Source organism: Crassostrea angulata, chromosome 2 (genome assembly GCF_025612915.1).
Source record: "Crassostrea angulata isolate pt1a10 chromosome 2, ASM2561291v2, whole genome shotgun sequence".
Taxonomy (NCBI): Eukaryota; Metazoa; Mollusca; class Bivalvia; order Ostreida; family Ostreidae; genus Magallana; species Magallana angulata.
In genome coordinates, this window is record NC_069112.1 from 50980433 (window position 1) to 51007185 (window position 26753).

Below are 26753 nucleotides of genomic sequence, written 5' to 3' on the forward strand. Positions count from 1 at the left end.
CTCATTTACTGACTGGGATCGGTTACACTCGTGTACTGACTGGGGTCGGTTACACTCATGTACCGACTGGAATCGGTTACACTCATATACTGATTGGGATCGGTTACACTCATTTACTGACTGGGATCGGTTACACTCATGTACTGATTGGGATCGGTTACACTCATGTACTGATTGGGATCGGTTACACTCATGTACTGATTGGAATCGGTTACACTCATGTACCGACAAATATAGATGAAACCACAATTAGTGAAGTAGATTCAACTATAGAGTCAATGGTAGCTATAAGTAGATATACTAGCATAAGGGCCAAATGACTGAACATCGGTTTTATTTAATATATATTACATGTAACTACCGGTAGTACAGGGTGTATGTTTACGTCACTTTGACAGAATGAGTCCGCACTCAGTGGTCCGACCACACGGTCTCTATGTGACACGTGACTGTGTCGGCTCTCATTAAACATTACACGACACCATGCCTCTGTTATAACTGTATTCAGTATTTGGCACATAGTTTTAACAATTGGAAGAGGCCTTTGTATATAACATATAAATATAGCACATGAAACCATAACTAGTATTATTAACATATACCATTGCCAAGACTGCACAACAAGTAATAAATAAGGTAAATGTACATAATATGACTGAATAACATATTGCATTTCATGAAACTTGTCGAATTAACAATAGACACAAAAATATGATATGAACATAACAATTAAATAATATTACAGTTACATTTGCCGAATAAATAATAAGAAAGAATAAATACTAAAGTACAAATAAATACAACAAAAATTATAACAATTCATTGGATAACAATTATCTAAATCTGACTGCAATTTTGATACCTGGAATTTGAGTTAGGATATATGCATAGATAAGTATTCATGCATAGAAACATGCCGTAGTATATAATGCATATTTTTAGTGAACAATTAAGATCGATAAATGTCCAAGGAAAAGGATTTACAGTGAGGTTGTCCCTCTTTGTACACCGATATCGTCGGTCGAACTATTGGTCTCCACATTTACAGAAAGAATCTATATTACTCCGAGGAACTATTTATTATGTCATATATATATGGAGGACTCTAAGACTTGCATCTTGATATTTGTCTACGACTTCAAAATGATACAGAACCGCTGGCTAGTTAAATATGTACGTGTATTGTACAAATATAAGCTAGTCCACAGAGTTAAACTGTCGTCTGGTTAATCACCAGAATAACGACATACTGTGGCTAATTCACCGGTTATAACTAGTCACATTCCGGATACGGAATAGGATTTGTTCATCTACTCAGCTGGCATCGCCCATGGCTGTGACGTAGGTGTCCAGGGCCCCGGTGGCCTGCATGGAGAAGGCGGTGACGATGCCCCCGGCAAACATGGCGGGCACGGCGATAAATGACAGCCATGTTAGAAGTCCCATCCCCGACAATCCGTGGCCGCTGTAACAGAAACACATACAGTGGGATGGAAGCTCTCTAATCGAACCTATGTCAAACCCAAGTTATTTTGTATAGAGAGGAGACATTTTTAGAAAGTGAATTTTCCTATTTAAAATTCCAAGGGTAGCGAAAAGTATTTTAAGAATGGGTCCTATTTGTTTGTTATGGTTAGTCGGGTTTCATTATTTGAATGTTATCTGATGATATTCTATAGGATACCTTAATTCTAACCTATCACTAGTGATAATAAGCGGGTTATGAGAGATCCCATATTGTTCACAATGACACGACAAATGTCGTATCTGATCTGATAACACGTGTGTGACTAAGCTAAATATTTCACCCAGAGAACCTTCATTTAGGCAAAAAAAACTAACGCTCTACGAAATAAAGTAGTCTAATGAACTGTCAAAAATGTTTCCCATGATCAACAGCCTTGCGGCTACATGCATGATTCAAGACAGGTACTTGCCCCCTACCCTCCCTCACATTTTTTAAAAGAGGTTTTTTTTATTTCACACAGTAAAATTACCGTCAATAGGTCTTAAATCAACCCCTCCCGATAAAAGTATTTGGACCAACGCATGAGTTACGTGTTTTGTGATAAAGGATTTTTTGTAAAACACACCAGTCTGTCTGTCTCGTACCACGTACCTTGTACAACCTGCAGCAAAGCGCGCGCCCCACAGCATGACGATTCCCCCCAGCAGCCCCATGTATACCGGAACACCTTTGGCAACACCGAAAGAAGTGGAGGATGCTGCAGAAAGAGCCCCTCCTACTATGGCACAAACGACGTATACAACCTAAAACGCAATTCAGAATAAGTTAAAGAAAGACATGAAATGGTTTTTGTCGTTGATTGAAAAGTTTTATCTATCCTCACAATGACACAGACCTGCCACCAGTTGGAAATCCCCGACCGTTTGTCGGCAAGATAGCGAAATTTTTGCTGTAGATTTTTGGTGAAAAACATCTGAGCGACCACTGTGATGTAACTGGAGGATCCTCCAATCGTGTCGTTGACCAGGAGGATGATGGGAACTTGTAGCAAACCAATGAGAGCGCCTGAAAGTTAACATTATAATAAAACATGAATAAAATTATCTGAAATGAATTAGTTTTGCAATACACACAGAGAGAGAGAGAGAGAGAGAGAGAGAGAGAGAGAGAGAGAGAGCATGCATATAATCATTGTGGCGATACTTAAAATTGTAAGACCCATTTTATACTGTTTATCATCGTTAGCAACTTTACCTCCGACATAGGGTGGCCACGCGATGGTGGTGATGATGTTACTCTCTAGCTCCGGTAGTCGCTGTAACCAGATCATTACATCAAGTTAATAATGGTCATTAATCGGTATCCTGTAGGACATTAAAAGTCATCTTTACGAATCAATCGCCATTGTCCCAAAATGCAAGACTCTTTAAAGCTCCATTCACATGAAGACCTCGTTACCATGACTTGGTGCTAGAATTAAGCATTAAGATCCCAGTCACTTACAACCCAACTAATCAGGGCCCTATACATACACCCCATCGCTAAGCTGATCAGTGCCCCACACTTCAGCCAATCACTCCGCCTAATCTACTCAGGGCCCCACACCTACACCTCATCACCCATTGTAAGCTGATCAGGGCCCCAAACTTACACCCATCACTCCCCCTAGTATATTAGGGCCCCACACCTACACCTCATCACCCACTGTAAGCTGATTAAGGCCCCACACGTACACCCCATTGCTCCCTCTAAGTTGATCAAGGCCAAAAACTTACACCCCATCACTCACTCTTAGCTAATCAGAGCCCCACACTTACACCCCATTCCTCCCTCTAAGCTGACCAGGGCCCAATACTTACACCCCATCATTCCCTCTAAGCTGATTAGGTCTCCTCACTTATACCCCATCATTCCCTCTAAGCTGACCAGGGCCCAAAACTTACACCCCATTGCTTTCTTTAAGCTGATCAAGGCCCCACACTTCACCCTACTTCCCCCTCTAAGGTTGTTCTCTCGTTGGTACGGATGTTAGCGCGAGGGGGGGGGGGTCATTGATGTGGGAGGAAGTTTCGGTGGACGGAAAGAAACCATGTGTCCAAGCAGAGGACCACCATAATCTTTCATATAAATCTACTGTCGATCACGAGGATTCAACTCAGGTCGCAACAGTGAGAAGCGAGTCTATTGTCCACTACGCTACTTGGACACCAATAACTATATACAAACTACGGATCTCCATATAGGCTATTTACATCTCCATTACTAAATACGTGTACAAGACTCTCCAGTGCCTACACAATGACCAGCCCCTAGTCTTATTTCTGATCACTCACCCCTAGACTCTCCAGGTCCCTACTGTTAGGCCAGAACCACTCCAAACAGAACACAGCAATGCCCACCACTGCCGCCATAGGCACGGCTATCACGGCGTACTGTACGTCAAACTTCTCGTGGACCCTGACGATGTCATAGATAAACACGTTTTGATTATAAACAATTTCACATGCTTAACAAACTGAAATGTTCGAAAGGCAGTCGGAAATACATACTGTTTGTGCTGGAAGCAGATCTTAGGTTTGGTAAGACTAGACAGATGATAACTAAGTAACCCGTATGTAAGAGCACCAATCAGCGCGCCGAGTAACGTAAACACTGAAAACAGATCAGACACATGTAACAAAAAGTGATAAGACACATGCTCCATAATCAGTAACAAGACACTTGTTACTTATTCACAAAAACAAGACACATGTTGCATATTCACAGTAACAAGTCACGTGTAACGAATTCACAGTAACAAGACGCGTTACTTGCACTGTACGTGAGTACTTACAAGAGTTAGGTACCCATGCTCCTACTTGAGGTAACACCATTCCCGGACACTGAAAGAAAACGACATTCTGTAAAACAGAGACTGAGCAAAACCGCTATTGTTTAACTGTCAATCGGGCCTACAACCAAAGCAGAACTCATTTAAACCTTAGTACAATGCTTAATTTTGAGTGCACGTTCCTGTTCTGATCTGTAAAACGAGTACACGTATTCACACTCTGTTCTCTGAGTACATGTATGAAACGAGAATCCATGTTACAGCGTGACATGAATTATAACCGGTGTACCTACCCGACATGTCACAAACATCTTCACGGGTAACGTTTTGTATGATTTTCCATTCAAAAATAAAACATTAATAAAATTTATTTGTAAAAGAAAAATTGTTCTAGTAGTATAAGCCGAGTTTTTACATAAAATTTAAAGATAGATAAGAATTCCGAATGTAGAAATTTGAATAAGAATAATCAGTTCTCATGTTCCGTTTTGTGAATTAGATATATAACCTGATTGATATGCAATGGCCTGCTATAATCTATTGTTATACTTTCATGTTAAATACTGAAATCTGATTGGTTAAGACGCAGTTAATAATATTTACTATTACCCTCAGCGTTAGCAACGCACTTGGCAACGGGTAACATTAAAAAATGTTACATGCGCGAAAATTATGCGCGTACGGTTCGCTGTAGAATTCACGTTATTCCTATATAAAAGCAGTAAAATTTTCTTAAAAATTTTAAAAAAGACATTCAGTATAACAAAATAAATAGTGCCTGTTTGGGAGGATAACAGTTGAAATTGACACCCCTCGAAAACCATTGTCAACCTCCGCTTCGCGTCGGTTGACAATGGTTTTCTCGGGGTGTCAATTTCAACTGTTACCCTCCCAAACAGGCACTATTTATATAATATATTTACATTATCCAGTGTCTTTGCCTGTGATAACACTACGTATCGATTTTGTACTATATAACTCATTATACAAACGACGCCAAATCGAGGCGCCAGCGGGGTTTGTTTATTTATATTTAAATATTTAATCGTACGATGGCCTAAGATTATATAAATTTAAGTAATAAGAAATAATTCTTTGAATATTATGAGGTGATAATTTCGGTCGGGGCGTGATCAAATCTATCATAAAGCCCTTCGGGCTTTATTGGATTTGATCACGCCCTGACCAAAATTATCACCTCATAATACTCAAAGAATTATTCCTTATTCCTTATATATATATACGTGTTCTGCGTAACGTAAACCGCATGGGTCGGTGATTAGCCTACCCCGGATTCTATGACTACAACTTACCGCTCCTGATAACGACATTCCTACTCCGAGCAGGAAGGCGCCCAGGGCGCTGGAGAAGATGCCACGGTCATCGAAGCATGACACAAACTCCTGTGAGGCGCTTTGGAACCTGTCCTTGGTGGCGGGGAGCAGCGACAGTATCGCCATACAGACCTGTCCTGTATACAATAGACACTGCGTTAGTCAGGATCAAAGCTTTTTACCTCTAAATCTTAGTATTTATTGCAATTGTTGATATAAGAGTATACAGACATTGTCCATATGCACGTGCGAAGTTAGCTGCAGAAATCAGGTCACTCTAGCCCCATACTATACCTCCCCGATGTCTTATCTTTTTATTTAAAAAAAACAGTGGCAATTCGTGTTTTTCCACTCGTTCTATAGCCATTCAAATCAATAAGCTAAGGAGTAATGGTCTCGACGTTCTGAATTCCTATTTTCAAGTTCTTTGCTTGTTTAATAAGACATCTACATAATTATGTATAATCCTATGTAGAGCTCTCCATGATAACCGTTCATTGAGCTTCTTTTATCAGCCTTACAATCACCTGTACATCATTTTGGAATTTATACAACAATCATATCATAAGCTAGGGATGGCCACAAAGCTTTATGAAAAATAATCTTTATTACACATTTTCATGCGTCTTTCCCTGGCCTCTAGTCTCGAGTATCTAGATGTCATTATGGTATTCTATCTACTTGTATTCATGAATAGCCAGTTAAAGTAGGTTATTCGCCTTGCTTTCAAGTCAACAGAACCAAAAATTTTTTTTGCATGGATTCTCAATTGTCAATTAATAGTTAATACTTGGAAACGACTAGACATAACGTTATCCTGAATCTTCTGTTTATCATTGAAAATTAGGAGTTATCTTGTTTGAAATTATCCCCTTGTCATAGTGTATAGGTCGGTGCTCTATCTACACGTCTGAGCAGTTTTGTATCTACTCCATACCTATTGCTACAGCAGACAGGAACATCTTCAGCATGATGAAGTTGTTAAACACCATCTGATCTCGAATACTCTTGGGTTCAAAAACTGTAAACAATAAACCACAAATTGTTTCAAAGAAATGCATTCTCTAGCAAACAAAGTTGCGTTTTTACAAACATCAGGGTGAAATTAACAAAAGCTGGTTATAAAAATATGATCATTTTGAGCGCTATTACCTCTTGACTTTTCCATGGCTATTCCGAACACCACCCCCGAGAGCGCGACCCCCGCCATTTTGAGCAGCGTCCGGCCGCAGTGTTTACAGCGCCCGTCCCCCTCGGGCTTTGAGTCCCCGCCCTCCTTCCACCCCTCCCTGACGGACAGGCTGTCATTGCTGTCCACCTCCACGTCAATGTACGAAACCTGGTTACTCTTGGTTGCGTGGAGCAGTGATGACGTCATGGCAGTCTCTGGCTGGCTCCTGTGACGAACATTGCGAACACTCGCCATTATAGAGATTCAAACACTTCCTCATAAATAATAAAAATAAGTAGGCTTATGTGGATGTATTAGGAACTGTACTGTCCCAGTCAGGAAAAATGACAACAGAAACTTGCATGCCGGGAAATCACACATGACCGACTGATCACATGTCATTGAACAAACAAACAGAGATAGTCCTGCACACGTCTCTCATAATTTATATTTAAATCATAAATTTCATGGCGCAGTGAGCGATTGTAAACATTAATCAGGGCAGCACATTGTCGGTCATTAGTTCGACCTAAATTTAATCTGATAGAGGGCGGCTTAACATTGTAAAACAATTATGGCTTTAAATGCCGGCATGTCACGTTTACACGTTATAGTTAGGGAAGAGATATCGTTATAACTGAAATGTTAACAATAATTCTCATCGTTCGGTGATTTGGCAAATCTAAATGAGAAAAGAGATGGGTAGAACTGTTATAGATTGGAGATAAACTTCACATTACACTCGGCTATTTAAGCCATTGTAGTTTTAAGTTGCCAAAAATATTTGAATGTTTGAATATTTTTATCTATAATGTATATTTTTTTGGAATTGATAAAGTATAGATTAAGATAACGACTTAGATTTTTTTCGAGCAGATCGAGGTTTGTTAAAGTTGAATAACACCATCACAATATGGCTAACCTCTGATCGAAATGACATTTCGTTTTTATCAACGGCAATATGTAACTTACTCCATAGCCGAGAGGATCAAGTGTGGGGCTTATGATCCGTATATCCCGACATGGAATCCCCCAGGGGCTTTTGTTGTTACTTACTGAACTGGTTTTTTTTTTTTAGATTTTCCTTTTATATCCCCAAACTGCAAATTTTTCGCTAATTTGACATATGTACAATAACTGTTTATCTATCATCATATCTTTTATAATTAAATAATTTACTATTGATTTGAGTGACTTTTTCCAGGTGTGTTATTCCACAACAAATCTAAATTCCCTATATATACCCTGCGTTGTAAACGTGAATCGTGAAGGTTGTGGTTTATCAATAGAAGTGATATAGCGACCACCACTACATTCACGGCGAACAGTCTAACATTTATAAAACTGAGCAAAATTTCAATCTTTTATTTATGTATTTATTTATATATTTATTCACTGTAATTTCATTCTAGGAAATTAAGTATAATTTTTGACGTTTTTTTTAAGTTACGTGTCTGTATTGTCCTTCTGATACATTCAAATTTTAGCAATTATAAAACCTTGCATCACTTCTGTTAGTATATATGATACATGTAATAAAATTGGAAATAGTACTGAGTAGTATACGCCAAAATCTTCAATACTTTTCACTATTATATAAAGTTAAAACTATCAAGAGGCTCAGATTCGTTTTAGGACAGCATTTATTCATAACAGATGATCATTTACAAAACGATTTATTTACAAGACACAATTACGACCTGTTTCAAATTATAACGTTCAAATTACGACCTGTTTCAAATCCCCATCCCCACCGTAGTCACACAGTCAATTTCATCTCACAAAATACTATAATTCTATAAAATGAAAATTTTAATTAACCTTCACACCATAAAGATCTACTTTAAGATTTAACAAAACTCATTCTTATTGTTGTTGTGATCTACATTTTAAGTTTCATTTCATAATTTTTTTCTTTCTTTTTTTGCGCAACATGTGAAACGCATATATATATATATATATATATATATATATATATATATATATATATATATATATATATATACACACACACACACACACACACACGCTGGTAGATTTTGAAAGAAAATAATGAAACATCAGGAGAAAATGTTGCTACTAAAAGTAGCGGGCATAACCGACGAGAAACACCAGAAAGTTTTGAAAGCTAACTTAAGTTAATAAAAAAAACAATTAAGTCTATTTTAAAAATATTTTTACCTAACATTTTTTACATATTATTTTTGGAGCTTCGTTTGAATTTAAATTCGTTTAAATTATGATAAATTTTTATCTTTGTTAGTGAAGCTAATTAATTCTGGGTTCTTACCTCCGATGTTTATAACTCCAACTAACACCGTGTATTTTTGAAATGTTTACACCTTTTACTTATCAGAGCTGTAGACGAGGCGCAGACGTGACCCATGCTCCCGATGTGTACAGTCTGCCAGCACCGACTGCGCAGACTCGGTCCCTCGTCCTATTCTCGTACTGTCCGTCAGGAACCACTTCACGTCAGCGGATTCCTATATGCAGGGATTTAGGGTTACTTATAATGGTATTAACCCACTGCTATCAATTTTTAAGTCAGAGCCCGTCCGCCGGTAGTTCTTATTTAAAACTTTAATCGGCTTGAGATTTGTAAACGTGCGAACCAAGTCAAAATAATATGCTGCGGACGTGAACGCAGAGAATTCTATGTTCAGATTCCGGTATTCACGGGGCTCTACAGAGATTAACTCTATACATAACGAATAACCTGAAATGGTAATCCAATTAAAATTTTATATATTTAAAGTCTCAATTTGATCGCCTTTTTATTCACTCAAGTTTGAATCAATTTAAAATTTCAAAACAAAATGTGTTTATATAATCCAGGACCCGAGCATTACAATACAGTCGGGGCGTGCGGCTGTATGTACAATGGAGGGGCTCTTTTTCTCTGTTTGCTTGTTTAGAAACTAAGGTCCCCTTGAAGACCAATTACTTATTGTTATTGGTTGACTGAGGAATTTGGTGTTAGTTTAACTTTACAGTTGTAACAATGGCGGTCTGTTGCATTGTTAACAAGATTTGTGACTGTCACGATCTCTCGTCAAAATCAGCGAACATGCAAAAAAAAAAAAAAAAGGCTGATCCGTGTCATTTCTTTAATGAAACTAAAAAATAAACAGAGAGAATTCATCAATTTTGATGCTTAAAAATTATGATATTATGAAATTTCCTCAGTGGTATTTTTGACAAACGTTGCATTATCATACAATTTGTATATACACTGTAATGATAAAACATGTTCTATATTGGCAACATGACAGTTTCATTGAATTGTGTGAAATAGCTTGTTCATTAACGATTGTTTCATCCAACAATAGTAATGGTACGATAAATCAGTACTACAAAGAACAGAGTACAAGAGCGCGAACAGTAGATAAATGAGGGTGCGGGATAGCGAGGCTCGGACAGGAGATCAGTGCAAGACAACACCTCACAGTACAAAGGCGACAGATTGTTATCACAGGGGGCCGCAATCACACGGGCCGATCACAGGGGGTCCCTAACATCTGACAGCCCAATCAAAGGTTCCTCCGGGTTACCTCTAGACTGTACTGTACACTGTATTGTTACATTATAGAATTGACCGGACAGAGATTTATTATATATTTGAAACATTACATTCAATTATAAACACACTGAAATATATTTCTTTCCAAAGTGCTCTATTTATTTTTATAAATATTGTTAAAAATGTATGTTTGGAATTATAATCTAATAGTATAAGTTTGTGTTTAGGACATGTTCTACACGAAAACACAACCAGTTTTCCCTCCCCTCAATTTCACGTAATACAGATCCCCATGCATTTCAATAAGTGCAATTCACTTCACATGAATTTCTTGTAAACAGGTAAAATTCATTTTACACGAACTTCTCTTGAAATTTACTTCACGTGAACTAAGAATTTTAAAAGATCTTTATTTACTAAATATATAAACCTATTATTGTTATATAACATAGAACTTAGATCACTATTACTGAGCTGACGTCGGTCTGTTGTTGTAAAGTTTGTCGTTGTCATACCTGACCTTCCCATTTAATGTTTACCGCAAGTGAAATAAGATTCTTGACCAAATCCTATTCTTTCCAAGCTGCTTACGATAATTTATTGCGACAAAGTTCTTTGTTGTTTTAATTGCCTTTTTCTCAAGGGTTCTGAATGAGGTAAAAGTAAAACTAAGTGGATTACGGGCAGCTTAAGACAGTCCCGGCCAGAACGGTCCCTGCTCTGCATACACTGGCTGTACCCACTGCCCTATCTGTACCCTAACCCCGGGACACAGTTAAAGCAATATGAGCTGTATTTTTTTTAGAATTTTATTCTGCTACAAAAACCTGCTAGTATGATAAATCTGCATGTAATCTAAACCCATATGATAAAAAGATTTGAAAGAATCATTATTTTCGTAAGAAGAAAATTTTTTTTCTAAGGAATATATAGCAGATCATTTTTGTACATGACGACCTGCATAATTCAATGTTGCTTCATTTAAGGCTTCTTTACGGCTTTTCAAATAAAAAACGACAAACGAAACTTTAAAAACCATGATATTTTTGTCATTTTAGTAGAAAATAACATTTTTTTTAAAAAAAAAAATTCAGAAAGAAAATTGCAGCTCATATTGCTTTAACAATTCAGCGGGCAGGATAAAGATGCTGCATACAGTGGCGGTGATGGCCCACTGGTGTGGTTACGTACTGAATGGACTGTAACTGCACAGGAGTACCACAAGAATGAGCCCTAATATAATAACCTTATCCACCACACCTCTCAAAATAACAACTCAAAATCTGTCATTCAAAGAATAGCCTAACCTCTCCTTTTTCGTAAGAACGTGGTGAAATTGAATTGTTCCCTTCTGCACATACTCATTTTACTTATTTTGAGTTAAAATGAAGGCGGGGACAGAACTCTAAAGTAAATGCCGTAAAACTGGCGGTTTGCTTGATTGTTTCTTCATGTAGTGTGTTTACAGGGCTAATTATTTAACTACGCAGGCACGAACGGGTTAATGAAGATCTTCTTTGACGACACAATTATTATAAAAAGGCGAGCTTAGTAATGCCGTTCATACGCGTATATAAGGTACCGTGATAGACGGATGGGCGGACAGATAAAAGTCCGAATATAAGAAAGGGAATGTTCCGCTAGTATCACACAAAGATATCTGTGTAAAAATAAAATCTTCAAAATGATACATTATGTAAAACTACTTAATATACGCATGTCTGTATGTAAAATAATGTTTTTATTCACCTTTAGATAAATAATTTCAATTTATATAAATCTCATTGAAAAGAAAAGAAAAAATTAAAATAAAAGCTAAAATATTTTGAGTTTTTCTTCACAAAATGACAGTGTATGGTAAAAAATACCATGTGTAAAGTTTTAAGAAGATCTGGTTGATGTTAACTACAGTATCCAGCCTGATAACGGTTATCGTGAGAGGCTTGCTATACATTGTACAAAACCAGCACAGTTTATTCGAAAAATCTAAACAAAATTCAGGAACTTTAATGTTTTATCATTTTCGTCGGCGTAATTTAAGATTGACGTAAATAAATTTTGCTCAATCGGAGAATATTTTGATTTATTTCAGAAATCTAATTTATTATTTAAAAAAAAACTACTGCTTTTTCAGTCCTACCGGAAAATTTATTATATTATAACTTTTTTTCACACCAGAGATGAGTAATTAACCAATGTACGCTTAATAAAAAATCTCTTTTCCTCAACAAAGATTTTTCTTCCGACATTTTATATATCAACTGTGAAATAAGTCTGGTTAATTAAATCAGTTTTGTATTTGCAGTTTATTTAATCATAAAAAACTTTGTTTTCCTTAACCACACATAAAGCATTTTGTTTCATATGATTTTCATGATGTGAATCCTGAATTGATTTTGAAGAAATATAATTAAAAAAAAATTAAATGTGAATCAAATTTATGCATACATTCTCCATATGCATCAACTTTGCCTTTAACATGGGAATCATCTAATAATCTTATATGGGTATTATATTGATTATATTCACGGTTATATATACCTGATCGGATATAAAATGAAATGAACAAACATACATATATTTGTATTGCATGAAGAAATACAAAATTAAGGCAGATGCATGTTGCAACTGAGAGAGAGAGAGAGAGAGAGAGAGAGAGAGAGAGACTTACTTTAATTTGCAGGATTTTTGGACACAATAAGTGTACTTGCAAGACAAGAAGAACAGTAGCCCCGGAAAATGTTATGCCAATGTTATCACATTTTCATCACACCAAACTGAAATGAGAACGTAACTGAGAATTGGGTCCCGCAGAATATAAAACTGGGCCTTGGGTTTAAGTTTTAACGCGCGATCATTGTTAGATACTAAGTGCCGTGTTAAAATCCGATTTGTAGATGTGGGAATTGTTTAAATTACATTCTCTCTATATACAGAGTACATGTACCGCGTGTAAGCCAGAAATGTCAGGGGACGGAAGCAAGCAGTTGTTTTGTGTGTCTGATCGTTCCCAAACTTCATGGTTATGTTTGCGTTAACAAATATTAGCAGGTGCAGATCGGAAAGGAAACCCTGCAGATCACTGAATGTTCATTATAATTTTTAATTATGATATAGAAATGAATTTTTCTAACGCCCTGTAAAATAAAAACATCAAAATTGTCAATCCACAAACAAACTTGGCAATCACCCAAAAAGGAAATTGTATCGGAAGGATATTTGTAGCACTGCAGAGTTTAGTGCAAAATTTATTTATTTATCTGTACTAAGTATTATTATTTCTTTCTTTTTTTTTAATAACTAACGAACTTGTGTTATTAAAAAAGATTGGTTACAAAGTTTAAGATTCACAAGGCATGCACAATTCTAGAGGGTGTGTAATCCATGCGGCACTCTCTGTATTCAAACAACCTTCGAATACAGATCTTTTTTCCAAAAACTATTTCCATACTGAATTAATATAGGTTGAAGACATTACATTGATACATTATTACATGTAATTTGTAACTTATATAATGATTATACCTATTATTATCACTATTAAACCAACTGTAGGACACTGGTCTAATGACCAAATTGGTTTTTTTAGGTATGTAAAAACAGAGAGAGAGAGAGAGAGAGAGAGAGAGAGAGAGAGAGAGAGAGAGAGAGAGGAGAAAGGGAGACTTACTTTTTTTTTACGTTCCTCTCTAGTCACTTTTCGGGGATTTCGGACGCTCTCAGCAGGTAATTAAAGTCCCTAGTGTAATGGAGTTAGCTCGTCCCCACACATAGGCGGGGATTAGGGCCTGGTCTCTCTTTCTTTTTTTAATTACACCAGTGCACGACATAAATTTAAAAAGGTCATTCAAAGCACAATCATTTCAACATGGGCGAACCTTGCCATTGTGGTGATTTGTATGCAATAATTGGGATATCTCCTAGGCAGGAAAAGAGACATAGATAGAGAGAGAGCCATCGAATGTACAAATATCTCCTCTCACAAAGCAGGAGTACCGAGGCCTGCTAATTTTCTACACACAAATGTTGATCAAGATAGAAAGATAAAGCTGACTTCTACTATAAATATTACTAGGGGGTGCTGGATTTATATGAATATCAGTGAATATCATAAAAAAACTCAACAGAAGTTTAAATCTTTTATCTAGTTCTATAATGTTTGGTCGGCCGTCTGAGAATACCCTGTCAGCACAGGGTCTGAAAATCAATAATGCCAAAGTGAATAATCTCACTGTTATTGAAATTCTAATTGACCCTGATGTGTACAGTCTGATTCTATCATGTAATTATATATAAATCTAATTCAACGAATAGAAGTGAAATTTGTGTCCTGTCATAACGAACGAGGGTAATTTGTTTTATACTACGCGGACTACGCAGGAATTTGTTTTGTGAATGAAAAGAGATTATGAAAAGAGGGCAAGTTAACTGCGCGTGCGCATTATAAGTCTTCATTCACGTTCGCTGGACGGCAGAAAAACAAATACGTACGCCCTTTAAATCCTGAATAGATAAATAGATAGACATGTAATGAGATAAGAAATCTTCAAAGTGTCATGTACTATAAAATAACTTGAGCAATTGATCATTCAGGGTTAAGTGACTTTTTTATTTAAGTGATTAATTAAGTTTTATCTTTCTCTAAGTTTTATGAACCATAATTTTTTTTTTGAATATTTTTATTTGTAATTGAATTACATAGAAACAAGTGAAATTCTAACCTGAAATAAAAAAGGAGGGCATCTCCTTTCAAGTCCCAGTCATTTCATAAATCAGGTTTATTCGAGGCCATTTTTTATCAGCGCATCAAATCTAGGTAACAAGTTGTACTAATTCACGCAAATCAAATTTTTACAATATTTAAAAGAATACAAAATTATGGAACGCCTCAACTGCCTTATGTGAATAAACTTCATTATATGATTATACTTTACCATTACATGATGGTACTTTAACATTACATGATGGTACTTCAACATTACATGATGGTACTTTAACATTACATGATGGTACTTCAACATTACATGATGGTACTTTAACATTACACGATGGTACTTCAACATTACATGCTGATACTTCAACATTACATGCTGATACTTCAACATTACATGCTGATACTTCAACATTACATGATGGTACTTCAACATTACATGCTGATACTTCAACATTACACGATGATACTTCTTCATTATATGATGATTCTTCATTATGTGGTGGTTCTAAAAATAGATCTACATCGGGATCGTAATGTACTGAAACCCAGATCCAACATCCACGATGTCGATGAAACAGATATTAGAAGAATTAAAAATGGGATATGCAATTAAACGATTTGAAGAGGAAAGAATCGATGTAGATAACTTTTTAAGTGTAACAGATTTACAATTAATCAACTTAGGAATAATTACGATCGGGGATAGAATCCGACTTACAGAGAGGGTAAAAAGAAACGCAAGAAGTTCCGTTCTGGAAAGCGCGGACGATTTGGTGGCAACAGATTCAAATCCAATCGCCTCTATTTTGTCTCACCAAAGAAAAATGCTTTTTGGAAACAAGAAGTCCAAAAGACGCCACAGTTTCCCCGTAAATCATGACCCCGAAAAATTAGGTATCTAATTTGAGTTTTCTCAAATGAGTAGCACAATCCGGACTGATGAAAAACGTTTTGTTTTAGGCCTACAATAAAATCTCAGCAAATACAAAATATGATGTAATTAAAATTTGTGTAGAACAATTTAGCATTTTATACAAAGTCAGCAAACACTCGGTTTTTAGTTTTGAAAACCACGAACCAGTCTGGGTTTAGCTACCCAATTTAATTCTCTCTCTCTCTCTCTCTCTCTCTCTCTCTCTCTCTCTCTCTCTCTTTATCTATCAATGTTTAACTTTATGTTGGTTATGGAAAATGACATGTATTTTTAGATGCATGGCTAAAGAAATATGTTGCAAAAGTTTTTGTGAATCACAAAGCATAAATAAATTTAGAACATGAATATAGTTATTAGATCATGTAGATTTTAAACTAAAGTCTCCTTTCAGAATTTTCAAAATGACATGATGTAGTGAATGGTCACCATGACAATGGTGTCTAGTTTTGGTTTGACATGGTGTTTATACTGAAAATTAGACAAATTATTCAATTAGGGACTTTTCTAATACAACCATATTTATCATGTTTATAGTGACATATATTGAACATGTTGAAGAGACATTCGCTTAAAATGTTATACACTTAATTAGGTCTTTTCGATTTTTTTGTTGCTGGATCGATTCCATCAAGTACATCACATGTACACTGTATGTAGTGTTTTTTTCACTTTTGGCTGATTGAGAACAACAGTGATTTTAAATTACATGTGTTCTGCTGGAATTTTAAATAAAATCTCTTTTTTAATTCTGAGTATGAGCACACCCAATATAAACAGATATTTTCAATTACACTATGCAATGAACTCTATTTTCAATTATATTCATGCTATTTTGTTTGAAGTTATCAATGCTCAGAATATTAACTTTTAATATACACACAGTTCTTTATCTTCATATATCTTGATGCAGGTTTCCAAGATTTATTACAAATCAGTTGTTAGAGACACCATTATATATAATATCAGTAAGGGACCAGGCAAAATTTATCACAATGATGGGACCGGTACAAACAAGCATGGAACAATGACTTTTTCATAAAATAAAAAAAGGATGGGACAAAAACTTTTTTTAGTGTAAGTGCCCATGGGACAACCCCTTGTTATCCAAAACTGTCCCTTACTACCTTTAGCTTACTTCTAACTACTAACATCTCTGAAAAGATATCTTGTCTTAAAATTAGAAAGCTTATGCAATTCTGAGAAAGAGTATGCCTCATATTGCCAATTCCATTGAGGTTTAAGAAAAGTATTGCCATTTAAGTGAACCCACCATTTCCATTTTTCTCTATTTAACACAGATCCATAGGACTCTCCTTCAGTAAAACATCTTTACTTAATCTTTAAGAGGTCATTTGTTGTCTAGCCTCCTTTAATAAGGAACATTATTCAATACTTATACATACATCTACATGATAATATCATGATAAAAGCATCACATTACTTAGAAATACGCTTACATGTATACTCTTCTCCTGTCTTTTGATTTTCATAAAAAGCATTAGTTTGAAATATTTTACCTAATACATGTATTATCATATGAAACTTTTTTTAATTTCCTTGAGTCATTTCTCTGACACACATATTTGAAATAATCATCACCGATGTTAAGAATTGCTCTTTTTTTGGTAAATTGGATGATTTGTAGCATTTTTTAAACTTCAAACACACCAGGAAACCTGGAAACGAATAAGAATTTCATAAAAAATATTCAAATTCTACATGTGTTTCTACATTTTTGCTTTTGATGCATATATATATATATATATATATATAAATAATTGTTTACATTGTACTTTTTGTAATTTTTGTTGCAACAATCTCATGAATATGAAGATGTATATCCACGGGAGTGTGGGACAGTAACTTTTTGTTAAGCCTAAAGGCATGGGACACATATATTTTTTTTTTAGTGAAAGCCATGGGACATGTAAATCTTTTTAATGAATATTTTTTTTGTACCAGTCCCATCACTGTGATAAATTTTGCCTGGTCCCTATAACAAGCACTTTTTGTTCAAACATTGAAGGGTGTAGGGGTTGAAGAAATAATTGGAAAAGATGCTATACCTCTTTAATAGCACTTATCTTTTCATGTGACTTTTAAAAAAAAAAAAAGCGCTCATCTTTTATACTGGTGTGTTATAAAAATAATGTGTTCTGCATATGTTGGTCTTAGTAATTTGTGTGTGTGTGCTAAAAATAAAATAAATTGTATTGTTTCATACTATAGATAATCTTAACTTTTCAGATATCCCAAAACGCCGTAAAGTGACAAGAACTTGGACAATGACTGTTGTTTGTTTGGCAGATAAAGAGTCTTCAAGGGTGCCATCATCTGCAGAGAAAGAAATTCTGTTTAAAGCAGGCCTAGGTACCCGCAAAATACAGTTTTTAACATCTGACACCGAGGCTGATGTTTTAAAGACTATAACTTCAGACAGATCAACAGAAAATGGTCAGACTATTGGATTTCCTCAGCTTAATAACTGTGGTGGGTTTGAACTGCTCAAATGCACCCAAAACAGCAGAGAACTCTCTCTAATTGATTGTGAGTGGTCGGTTTCTCAACTTAAAACATATTTAGGGAGTCAAACCAAGATTTATATACGACCAGTCCAAACAAGTCTCAGTACAACACCAATTGATAATAATTTTCAAATCAAGACAGAAGAAATTTGCAAGTTTTGCAACAAGGGCTTTTCTATTAGAAATCTGAGACAGCATGTTAAAACCTGCAAGGACAAGCCAAAAACAATAGAGGTATGTGAGAGTGATAGTGATGATCTACCAGATCCTGCTTTAAATGATCATGGTGGCCTTTGGAGTTTTTTAAGTGATGCAAATATAGAGTTTTTGCCTGCAGCAGTGGATGCAGTAGATCCACTTGGTGATGCAGTACCAATAAATGCTTCAACTTCAGTTACAGATGTGATTGATGAAGTATCCCAAACTGAAGGGAATAGCAATTATAATGCACATGCATCTAGTTCTTCTAGTAATGTTTATGTCCATACTGGGGAAGAAATAAATTCCAGCTCTGACAGCACTACAAGTTCCACACAGAATGTTACAGTCTCTCCTACTATGTATCAAAAGGCAGAAACTGTATGTTTGATAGACAGTGTCATATCTAGTGCAATTGATCACTGCCTTACTGAGAACATTACTGATCCAGTGGAAATCCTAAGACATATGCAAAAAGTTATAGTGACTGGAAGAAGTTTGGAACTCGACGATTTATTAAATTGTGATTCAGGAGACACCTCTTTCATCATGGTGGATCGAGGAAATATTTTGGAGACAGCATTTGATGAAATTAAAAGCATAACAGACAAAGATCTTAGAAAAACATTGGAAGTTAACTTCTACAATGAGGTATTTTCCAAAGCCTATCTTCTTATTTAAAGGATTAATCATTTAAATTAAGATAATGTCTGCTCTTTCATGTACATGCATGTTACCTATTTACCAGTTATTAGTCCCATACTGGTTTCACTGGTGGGGACTATAGCTTTCCTCTGTGAATACATAACGGACTTGGCAAATTTACATGAGATAAAAAAAAGAATATTAATTATTTTACCCACTAATTTTGATATTTAATTTGAATAATTTTGATATCTTGAGTGTTTAGTTGAATTTCCTCTGTTCTTTTATCTCTTACATGTCAAATATTATCATTAAACTAAGCTGTGGAAAATCCAAAAGAATATGTTACATGCAGTTAGAGTAAAATTTAGTTTGTTTTCAATCTAGAGTAGAATATATAGTTTGAATTTCTTTTGTTCTTTTATCTCTAATTACAGTATAATAACATCTCGTTTAGTTCTTAAATAGTTGTATGGTTGAAAGTTTTCATAAAATAAAACAATCCGATAGGAGACCTGTACGGTGTATTTCTTATGCAATACTCTCAGAAGGCTTGTTTATAATCTAACATGCATGTCAATAGAGTTTACCACTAGCTGGTTACAGAATTTCAACTGATTACCATAAATTCCTTGTAATACTATATATATGATATAAATTTATAGAAATTATGTTATCATGCAACATGATATGTAATTTGAGTGTTTTATTTGTGGTTTTTGGGAGTTGATTTTTAATCAACTCTCCTATGCAGTCACTCGGACAAACCAAAAGTGAAACATTGTTTGGACCTCAGCACAAATCATTGCTCCTGACAAGACTTAGTTCTTGAAAATAATTGATGAATTCGATGTAATGTATGCTAAAGCATTGTTTTTCAAGGAAACTTATTTACAAATACCTTAAAAATAGTCAGATTTTAAATGGTACGAACAATTTAGATATTTTTTGTAGTCGTATGTATTCCTACGCCAGAGTTCAATATAGTCTCGTTCAACTCGACGCTCGGCTGTCTCCGTAAACCCTTGTCGGAGATTTACGGTGTCAGCCGAGCGTTTGGTTGAACGAGACTAGAGTTCAATATTGCTTGGATCCATACAATTTTCAAGAAATATTTTTACCAGTGATACATAGTTTGATTGAATTAATTTTATCTTTAAATATTATTTAACATGATTCATGTGGAGGTTTCTCGACATTCTAGTCGAAAAAGTTCTAAAATTCATATTATAAAAATATGCGTAATTCAAATTAGAAACTACGTATACATGTACTTGTCATGCAAAATAACATATCATTGATTTTAAAATAAATAAACATCGACAAAATCAACTCCCGTCAGTTCTTCAGTACTTTGATTTAAAATTATTTTAGTGTGCTTCAGATCAAGGGGGGCCACGTAAAGAATTTTTTCGTCTAGTGCTCAGTGCTGTCAAGGAAAAGTATTTTGACAAAGGTTTGAGAGAACACCTGGCAAAAGATTATGTGACGGTTGGAAAAATTATGGGTAAGTTTAACTATTGCTATGACTGTAGAATTTACACTGCAACTGAGTTGATTTATTTTTAACTACTTGTAGTACAGTTTGCTGGGTTAAATGTTGTTTGCTGATTACTAGATTCAGGGATGTGGATTGTGCTTTCTGTTGTAATTTTGTTCTGTAAAAATGTTCTCCTTATGAAACAAATAGCATATTACATCCCAATTTTACCTTAAAACAGAATCAGTAGAAAAAGTATCCAAAAGTGGCTTTTTGTGAGATGAAGCAAGTGTCTTTAAAGTAAATCCACCCTCCTGTGACGTCATACATTTTACATAAACCATGAATTCTTTAAAATTCTTGCAAGTAGATTTGTAATTTCTATGTTATCATAGGTACACATCAAAAACTCAAATCATTGTTTACTTGGAGATATTTAATAAGCGTTTTTCATCCTTATATTCGACATAATTCAACAATGACAAAGGGAAATAACTCTTTTCTACTTTTCTCTAAGTGATATATCTAAATGCTATGATTTTTCTAATGTAAACAATATTTTCTTTTTTTTAAATTAATTTTAGTTTTCTGGCATAGTAAGCAATAAAATTTAAATAGACAAACAAGTATCCATCCACTTATATTTAATTTTTAAACAAAAAAAGTGTGATTTTCAGATGATAATTTCAGCCTTTGGTTTTTATTACCTTACATCTTAAATAGTACGGATACATATATATTTTATTTATTTTTTGATGAAATTCAAGTCCAATAAGTTAAAAAAAAGTTAAGTTTTTAACTTTGAACCCATGATATTATAGGTACGAGGTTACCTTAAGATTGCTCAGTCTGTCAAAAATAGTACACGTACAAAGTGAGAATTCGTTTCTTTCTCTAGCTTTAAGTATCCTGCAAAATGGACCAATGCCAAGCTTTTTAAATGAGGATATTCGAAATGACCTGTTTTCTGGGAAAGATTCAAGTTCATTGTGCATAAAAAATCTAAGGACTGGATTGGATGTTTTGGGAGTAGTCAAGGTAAAAATAAAAGCAGCTCTGACATCATTGAAGGAACCATTTTACTATTTACATTCACTATTACATAGACAGATGCATATTGCAATAGAAAAAAATTTGGTTTTTTTTTTTAGCTCACCTGAGGGGAAGGCTCAAATGGCAAAGCTAAATATATGATATAACTATTAAATCATCTGTTTATAAAAGGGGCTTATATAAGAACATCAATATAAAATTTTGAAAATCTTTTAATACAGGATCTTTTTTACTCATGCATTGTTACAATATTTTGGATATGACTTTATAAAGCTTATGTCTAGTGTTGCTCAGGCGAGCATTGTGGCACATGGGCCTCTTGTTTGCTATTTATGCAGGTTAATACATTGTGAAAATTGGGTACTTAGCATTGTTTTTGAAAAGGTGAGGGGTACGACTCTTCCAAAAAATTTTTAAATGGGGGGGGGGGGGGGGGTAGGTAACATCAATTTCATTAATTTCACTGTTTATTTCCTTCCTTTCCGGGGGGGGGGGGGGGGGGGGGGGGGGGGGGCAACTCCTTGTCAATTTACTTCTTTATTTGTGGATGTAAGAAAAAAATGTTTTCTGTGAGAAAAAGTACGGGGGAGGGGGAGCAGGCCTTAGTCCCTCCCCTCCCTTGATATTAAACTGATTTGTAATTGATGACTATTAGTACATTGTACTGATTTCAGACACACTCTGACTCAGAACAGTTTCTTTTTTGTCATCCACATAGGTTGGAAGCATTTTACCAATGTTTGTACACCTTCTTAATCCCAGCACAACTTGTCTTACATTGAAAGCTGTTACACAGCTACTAAAACCCCATTTTTCAGAAGAGGGTTCAAATGACAGAAAGTATGAAAATAGTGTATATTCAGCATTCTTAAGATACATGCGATCAGCAGCAAGTAAGTAAATTCATGAACTCATATTTGACAAGACAGCGCTGTTAGAATTGTACATGTATGTACTAAATTGATATATCTAGTTTTAAAATCAGCTTTTGTACTCTATAGGTTTGATTCAATCTTTTTTAAATATTAAAACTTATAGGTGGAAGAAGAGGAGATGTTTCACTTCAGCACATACTCCAGTTTGTTACAGGAGCATCTGAAGAGCCCATCCTTGGATTTTGCCACCCCCCCTCCATAGAGTTTGTAAAACCTCGTGATGACACACGCTTTATACCAACAGCAAATACATGCATCAATTCTCTGAAGTTACCACGAGGGACCTTAGAAATCAAATTGCCGGCAGATGAAGAGCTATTTTCTCTGTATGATTATGCCTTTTTAAATACATTTTATGGGCTTATTTGAGTTCCCTTGTAAATGTGTGTTTCTGTTTCTTCAAAGGTTAGTTTGATGTTGATATGAAGGGTTACTTATTAAGGGTTACATTGTTGTATACCCCCATACTAAATTTAAGGTATGGTCCTGTTGTGTCAAGAAGAAGGATTATCTTGGATTTGTCAGTATTCTGAGTTTTGCTTTTTAATTATTTTATGTATGGTAGATACACTATGGGACACTCTTAAGCAAGATTTTTATGGCTTACGGCCATCTAGTTGCCGGATAATCTTTACGGCAAAGAGTTCAGTTATCTAAACATGCGCGACAAAAAATAGTTCTATTCGAATGTTGCAAAGTTAACTGTTCGTTGTTCAAAATAAATATCTTTTAGCAAGATTATATTTTCCATATGTTATTATCACTTATGTTATTGTAACCAATATGAATTGACTTTATTTAAATAAACTCGAAATCTAACGCGAATGAATATTAAATGCAGTGTTTTCCCTAGGCCGTTTTTGCATAGAGGTATAGGCCCACGCCATGCATCACACAGTGCCGCCATGCTTTCCGCTATGCATACATGTATTATAAGCAAACAATCTTTTCCCAATTATTTCAGATCCTAACAGTGATAAGTAAATGTAAATTTGTCGTTAATTCGTTCAATCTTCATAAAAACGTTTGCACCCACAGGGAGCGTCGCTAACTTCGATCTACATCGATCTCAGCAAGGGTGAAAGTGTTTAACAGTTAAAGGACTGAACTTGTGGTTGAGATATATTGAACCTGGGATTATAAATCGGTAATAAATGCATATATAGAGGGGCAATTACTACTTGTTTTAATATAATGTGCCTTCTTCGACACCTCCGCCATTACCGAATGTTGGGGATTTTCCAAGATCTAAAAATAGTATAATGTTCCCTCGATGGAGTTACCTTGGTTGTGCTATGAGTGAACTGTTTATTTGTCGTAAAAATATTGGAAACTTGAGACCAAATGTACTCAAATGAGAAAACAATATGCAGTTAAGCTTGATTGCAAGTCATATACGGAAGCGATGTCATATTACTATAACATAAAGACATCGTATAGTATGCCTCTGAAAATGACTGTGTACACATGTCATGTGAAGAGAGATTGACTGCAAAGTTATAGTGCAGTAATTAATTTTAATTAAATTTGGTGTCAAAACAATTTTGCTGTAATTGAATAGTTCTGCCTGTTTCTTGCCCCCCCCCCCCCCCCCTCCAAAGAGTTTATCTCTGTACAAAGGGAAAAAAAATAAAACAGAAGGTGTTAGAACTGCCTTGTGAATCTATATTTCTTATAAAAGCTTGTGAAGGTCCGCCTCTTAGAAAAGTAGAAAAAACCCAGAAAAATATGAATAAATATACATTTATGAAATACAAATAAAATGGAATAATACTTGTGGGTGTAGATTTCATGAGAATTCATTAATTATAGTACATAACATGCAGTACTTTTCATCATTTGGTTATATTATTTTTAAGGCGCAGTGATTTCGCGCTGGCTGTGGCGCTGTTACGTCGCACCGTGCACCAACTCTCGCGCAAGTTCATAGTGCGTAGGAATACAAGGTATACTTATAGCGAGCGCAGCTCGCCGGCGCGCAGCGCCGGAGCGAAGCGAGCTCTACTGGCAAGGCGTGTGTGAATAGAAAATTCGGACTAGTTGCACATTCAACGGATTTTTTTGGCGTCAGTAAATCGGACCAGTAATGCATTGTTTTAATCGTCCCAGTAGTTCCCTGTAATCATTGCAATTTTATCACTTCACACTCTCACGAGAATCAGCAAGATAATAAAAACAATAACGATGTATACCACATACAGCCAGTGCTACCTCTAAAGTTCGCCTCAGTACACTCTCAATCAAAGATAATCGAGTGACGTCACAAAGGTTTACACATTGATCCGATAGATTTTTTCGGCGTCAGTAAATTTTGACCCACAATTCATTGTACCAATGGTTTCCAACCTCACGTTCTCGCGAGAATTAAAGTAAAACTTTTGAGATGCATATGTGTAATTTTAAGAACATCATGCTTTTTAAGTAAATAAAACGGTATATTTTGCGTTCTTTTATTTCTCAGGTTAGTTTTTTAAAAAAAGAGTTAGGCGACACTTAACCAACGTCAGCTTTGACGTCACAATAAGCGCTGATAAGGGGAAATTACTCTAACTGAAGTTATTGTAAATCTGCTAAAATGAAATCCTCTCAAAATCTTGCAAAGGCTAAGCTAAAGAACAGCTGATGAATAAGGACATTTCTTCAGACACAGGAAACAGATGTAAATTAATTGCACTCATCTGGATGAATGCTCACATTAATTTTATTCACTATAATTACGGTAATTTCCTGAAACGTACACGTAGCATCGCCTTTTTAAAAAAAAAGGGGGGGGGGCTCATCCAAAAAATGTTTGCGAGCAGAAAGAAAAAAAATCATGAAAATTCTAATCCTTCACCTCTTTAGCAGTTTAGCAGTTCACTGGTTTCTTTATTTTTACTTCAATTTATTACATGCGGGAGGAGGGGGGGGGGGGCACCATGTTCTTTCAATATGATAAGCAAATATTTTTAAGCGTAAATAAAAAAAAACATTTTTTTTTTAAATGGAGGGGGCAAATTCATGATAAGTCGATTTTTTATGTGTAAATTGAAAAAAAAAATGAAATATTATTGTTTTAACATGGGGGGGGGGGAGCCCTATGATGAGACAAGTTTTATATGAAGGAAGAAAAAATGTCTACTGCAAAAAAAAGGGGATGAACTGACGATACAGTCACTTTAAAAGAGGAGATACAGTGCAATGAATATGTGTATAATAAAATCTTTGTCATTCAAAAACATTGTATCTGAGATTAAACTACCGTTCTACTTATACATAAATAAATTATAACAAATCTTATAAACTATGAATAATGAAAATTTACTGAAAATAGGTTTTATTTTTTGCATTCAAATTTTACGTTGTTATTTTTATTTTTATTGATTTATTATAATTCTTTGTTTGATCACATGCTGTGTTCGCCCCAACGGTCGCACCGTAAAACATATTATTTGAGAGCATGATGGTTTTAAGTTTTTTTTGTGTCCTATATCCTTGTATGAATTTACAGTTAATGTACTTCAGTCGTTGGATAAAAGAAAGAAGCAAATTGTCTCATATTGGAGTTTGAGTCTGACATCATCATAATAATTTCATGCAGTCTATGATTTTCCTAAAAGCAATGGTGGTTTCAACCAATTGGTAAAAGAGGCGTCTAGATTTCAATCCTGTCTGTTTAGGTCACTAAGGTTCGACCAATCAACAAATGGGGCATGTTGATATCGGTCCTGTTAGTTTCTATAGATCTATGAATTACATGTAGCTAGTTACTTTCTATAGAGCTATAAATAAACTAAAGTTTCCGTAAGAAATAGAGGGAATCATACTCGATCCATGTAAATATAGTCATATCAAACCCGTAAGCCATTATGGTCCTTCAGGCCTTTGATTAGTTGGTGTTTCTCACAAGTTAACAGAGATACATGTACCTGTATATGATGATTCACTTTGGTCTTAGTCTTTT

General features: G+C 35.2%; 2 protein-coding genes across 5 annotated transcripts; one reads left to right on the forward strand and one right to left on the reverse strand.

Moving 5' to 3' along the window:
- Positions 1–487: 487 nt before the first annotated feature.
- LOC128171743 (UPF0394 inner membrane protein YeeE-like) lies at positions 488–14205 on the reverse strand. 4 transcript variants are annotated; one of them, XM_052837511.1, is made up of 12 exons: positions 13997–14205; positions 12998–13103; positions 6785–7029; positions 6570–6653; positions 5612–5769; positions 4302–4350; positions 4018–4120; positions 3802–3925; positions 2723–2783; positions 2364–2533; positions 2120–2271; positions 488–1465 (listed from the first exon to the last, which is right to left on the reverse strand). In XM_052837511.1, exons 3-12 carry the CDS (start codon positions 7008–7010, stop codon positions 1315–1317), a joined length of 1278 nt encoding a protein of 425 aa, XP_052693471.1. In that variant the 5' UTR covers positions 7011–7029; positions 12998–13103; positions 13997–14205; the 3' UTR covers positions 488–1314. The 4 variants fall into 4 exon arrangements, with proteins under 4 accessions (XP_052693471.1, XP_052693470.1, XP_052693469.1 ...); XM_052837510.1 differs by lacking the exon at positions 13997–14205 and having other exon boundaries at positions 12998–13198; XM_052837509.1 differs by lacking the exons at positions 12998–13103; positions 13997–14205 and adding an exon at positions 9094–9597.
- Positions 14206–15595: 1390 nt separating this feature from the next.
- LOC128171742 (uncharacterized) lies at positions 15596–23396 on the forward strand. The gene is made up of 6 exons (XM_052837507.1): positions 15596–15934; positions 18222–19348; positions 20717–20849; positions 21721–21860; positions 22594–22768; positions 22914–23396. The coding sequence occupies exons 1-6, from the start codon at positions 15604–15606 to the stop codon at positions 23177–23179; spliced, it is 2172 nt and encodes a 723-aa protein (XP_052693467.1). The 5' UTR covers positions 15596–15603; the 3' UTR covers positions 23180–23396.
- The last annotated feature ends 3357 nt before the right edge of the window (positions 23397–26753 follow it).

Excerpts from the sequence above, each read along its gene's own strand:
- LOC128171743 (XM_052837508.1), bottom strand. The coding sequence starts at position 7,058 with ATGGCGAGTGTTCGCAATGTTCGTCACAGGAGCCAGCCAGAGACTGCC. Across the intron at positions 6,654-6,784 it reads AGCCATGGAAAAGTCAAGAG|TTTTTGAACCCAAGAGTATT; the intron begins GTAATAGCGCTC and ends TATTGTTTACAG. Across the intron at positions 4,121-4,301 it reads AGCATGGGTACCTAACTCTT|TGTTTACGTTACTCGGCGCG; the intron begins GTAAGTACTCAC and ends ATCTGTTTTCAG.
- LOC128171742 (XM_052837507.1), top strand. The coding sequence starts at position 15,604 with ATGTCGATGAAACAGATATTAGAAGAATTAAAAATGGGATATGCAATT. Across the intron at positions 20,850-21,720 it reads GACGGTTGGAAAAATTATGG|CTTTAAGTATCCTGCAAAAT; the intron begins GTAAGTTTAACT and ends TTCTTTCTCTAG. Across the intron at positions 22,769-22,913 it reads ATACATGCGATCAGCAGCAA|GTGGAAGAAGAGGAGATGTT; the intron begins GTAAGTAAATTC and ends TAAAACTTATAG.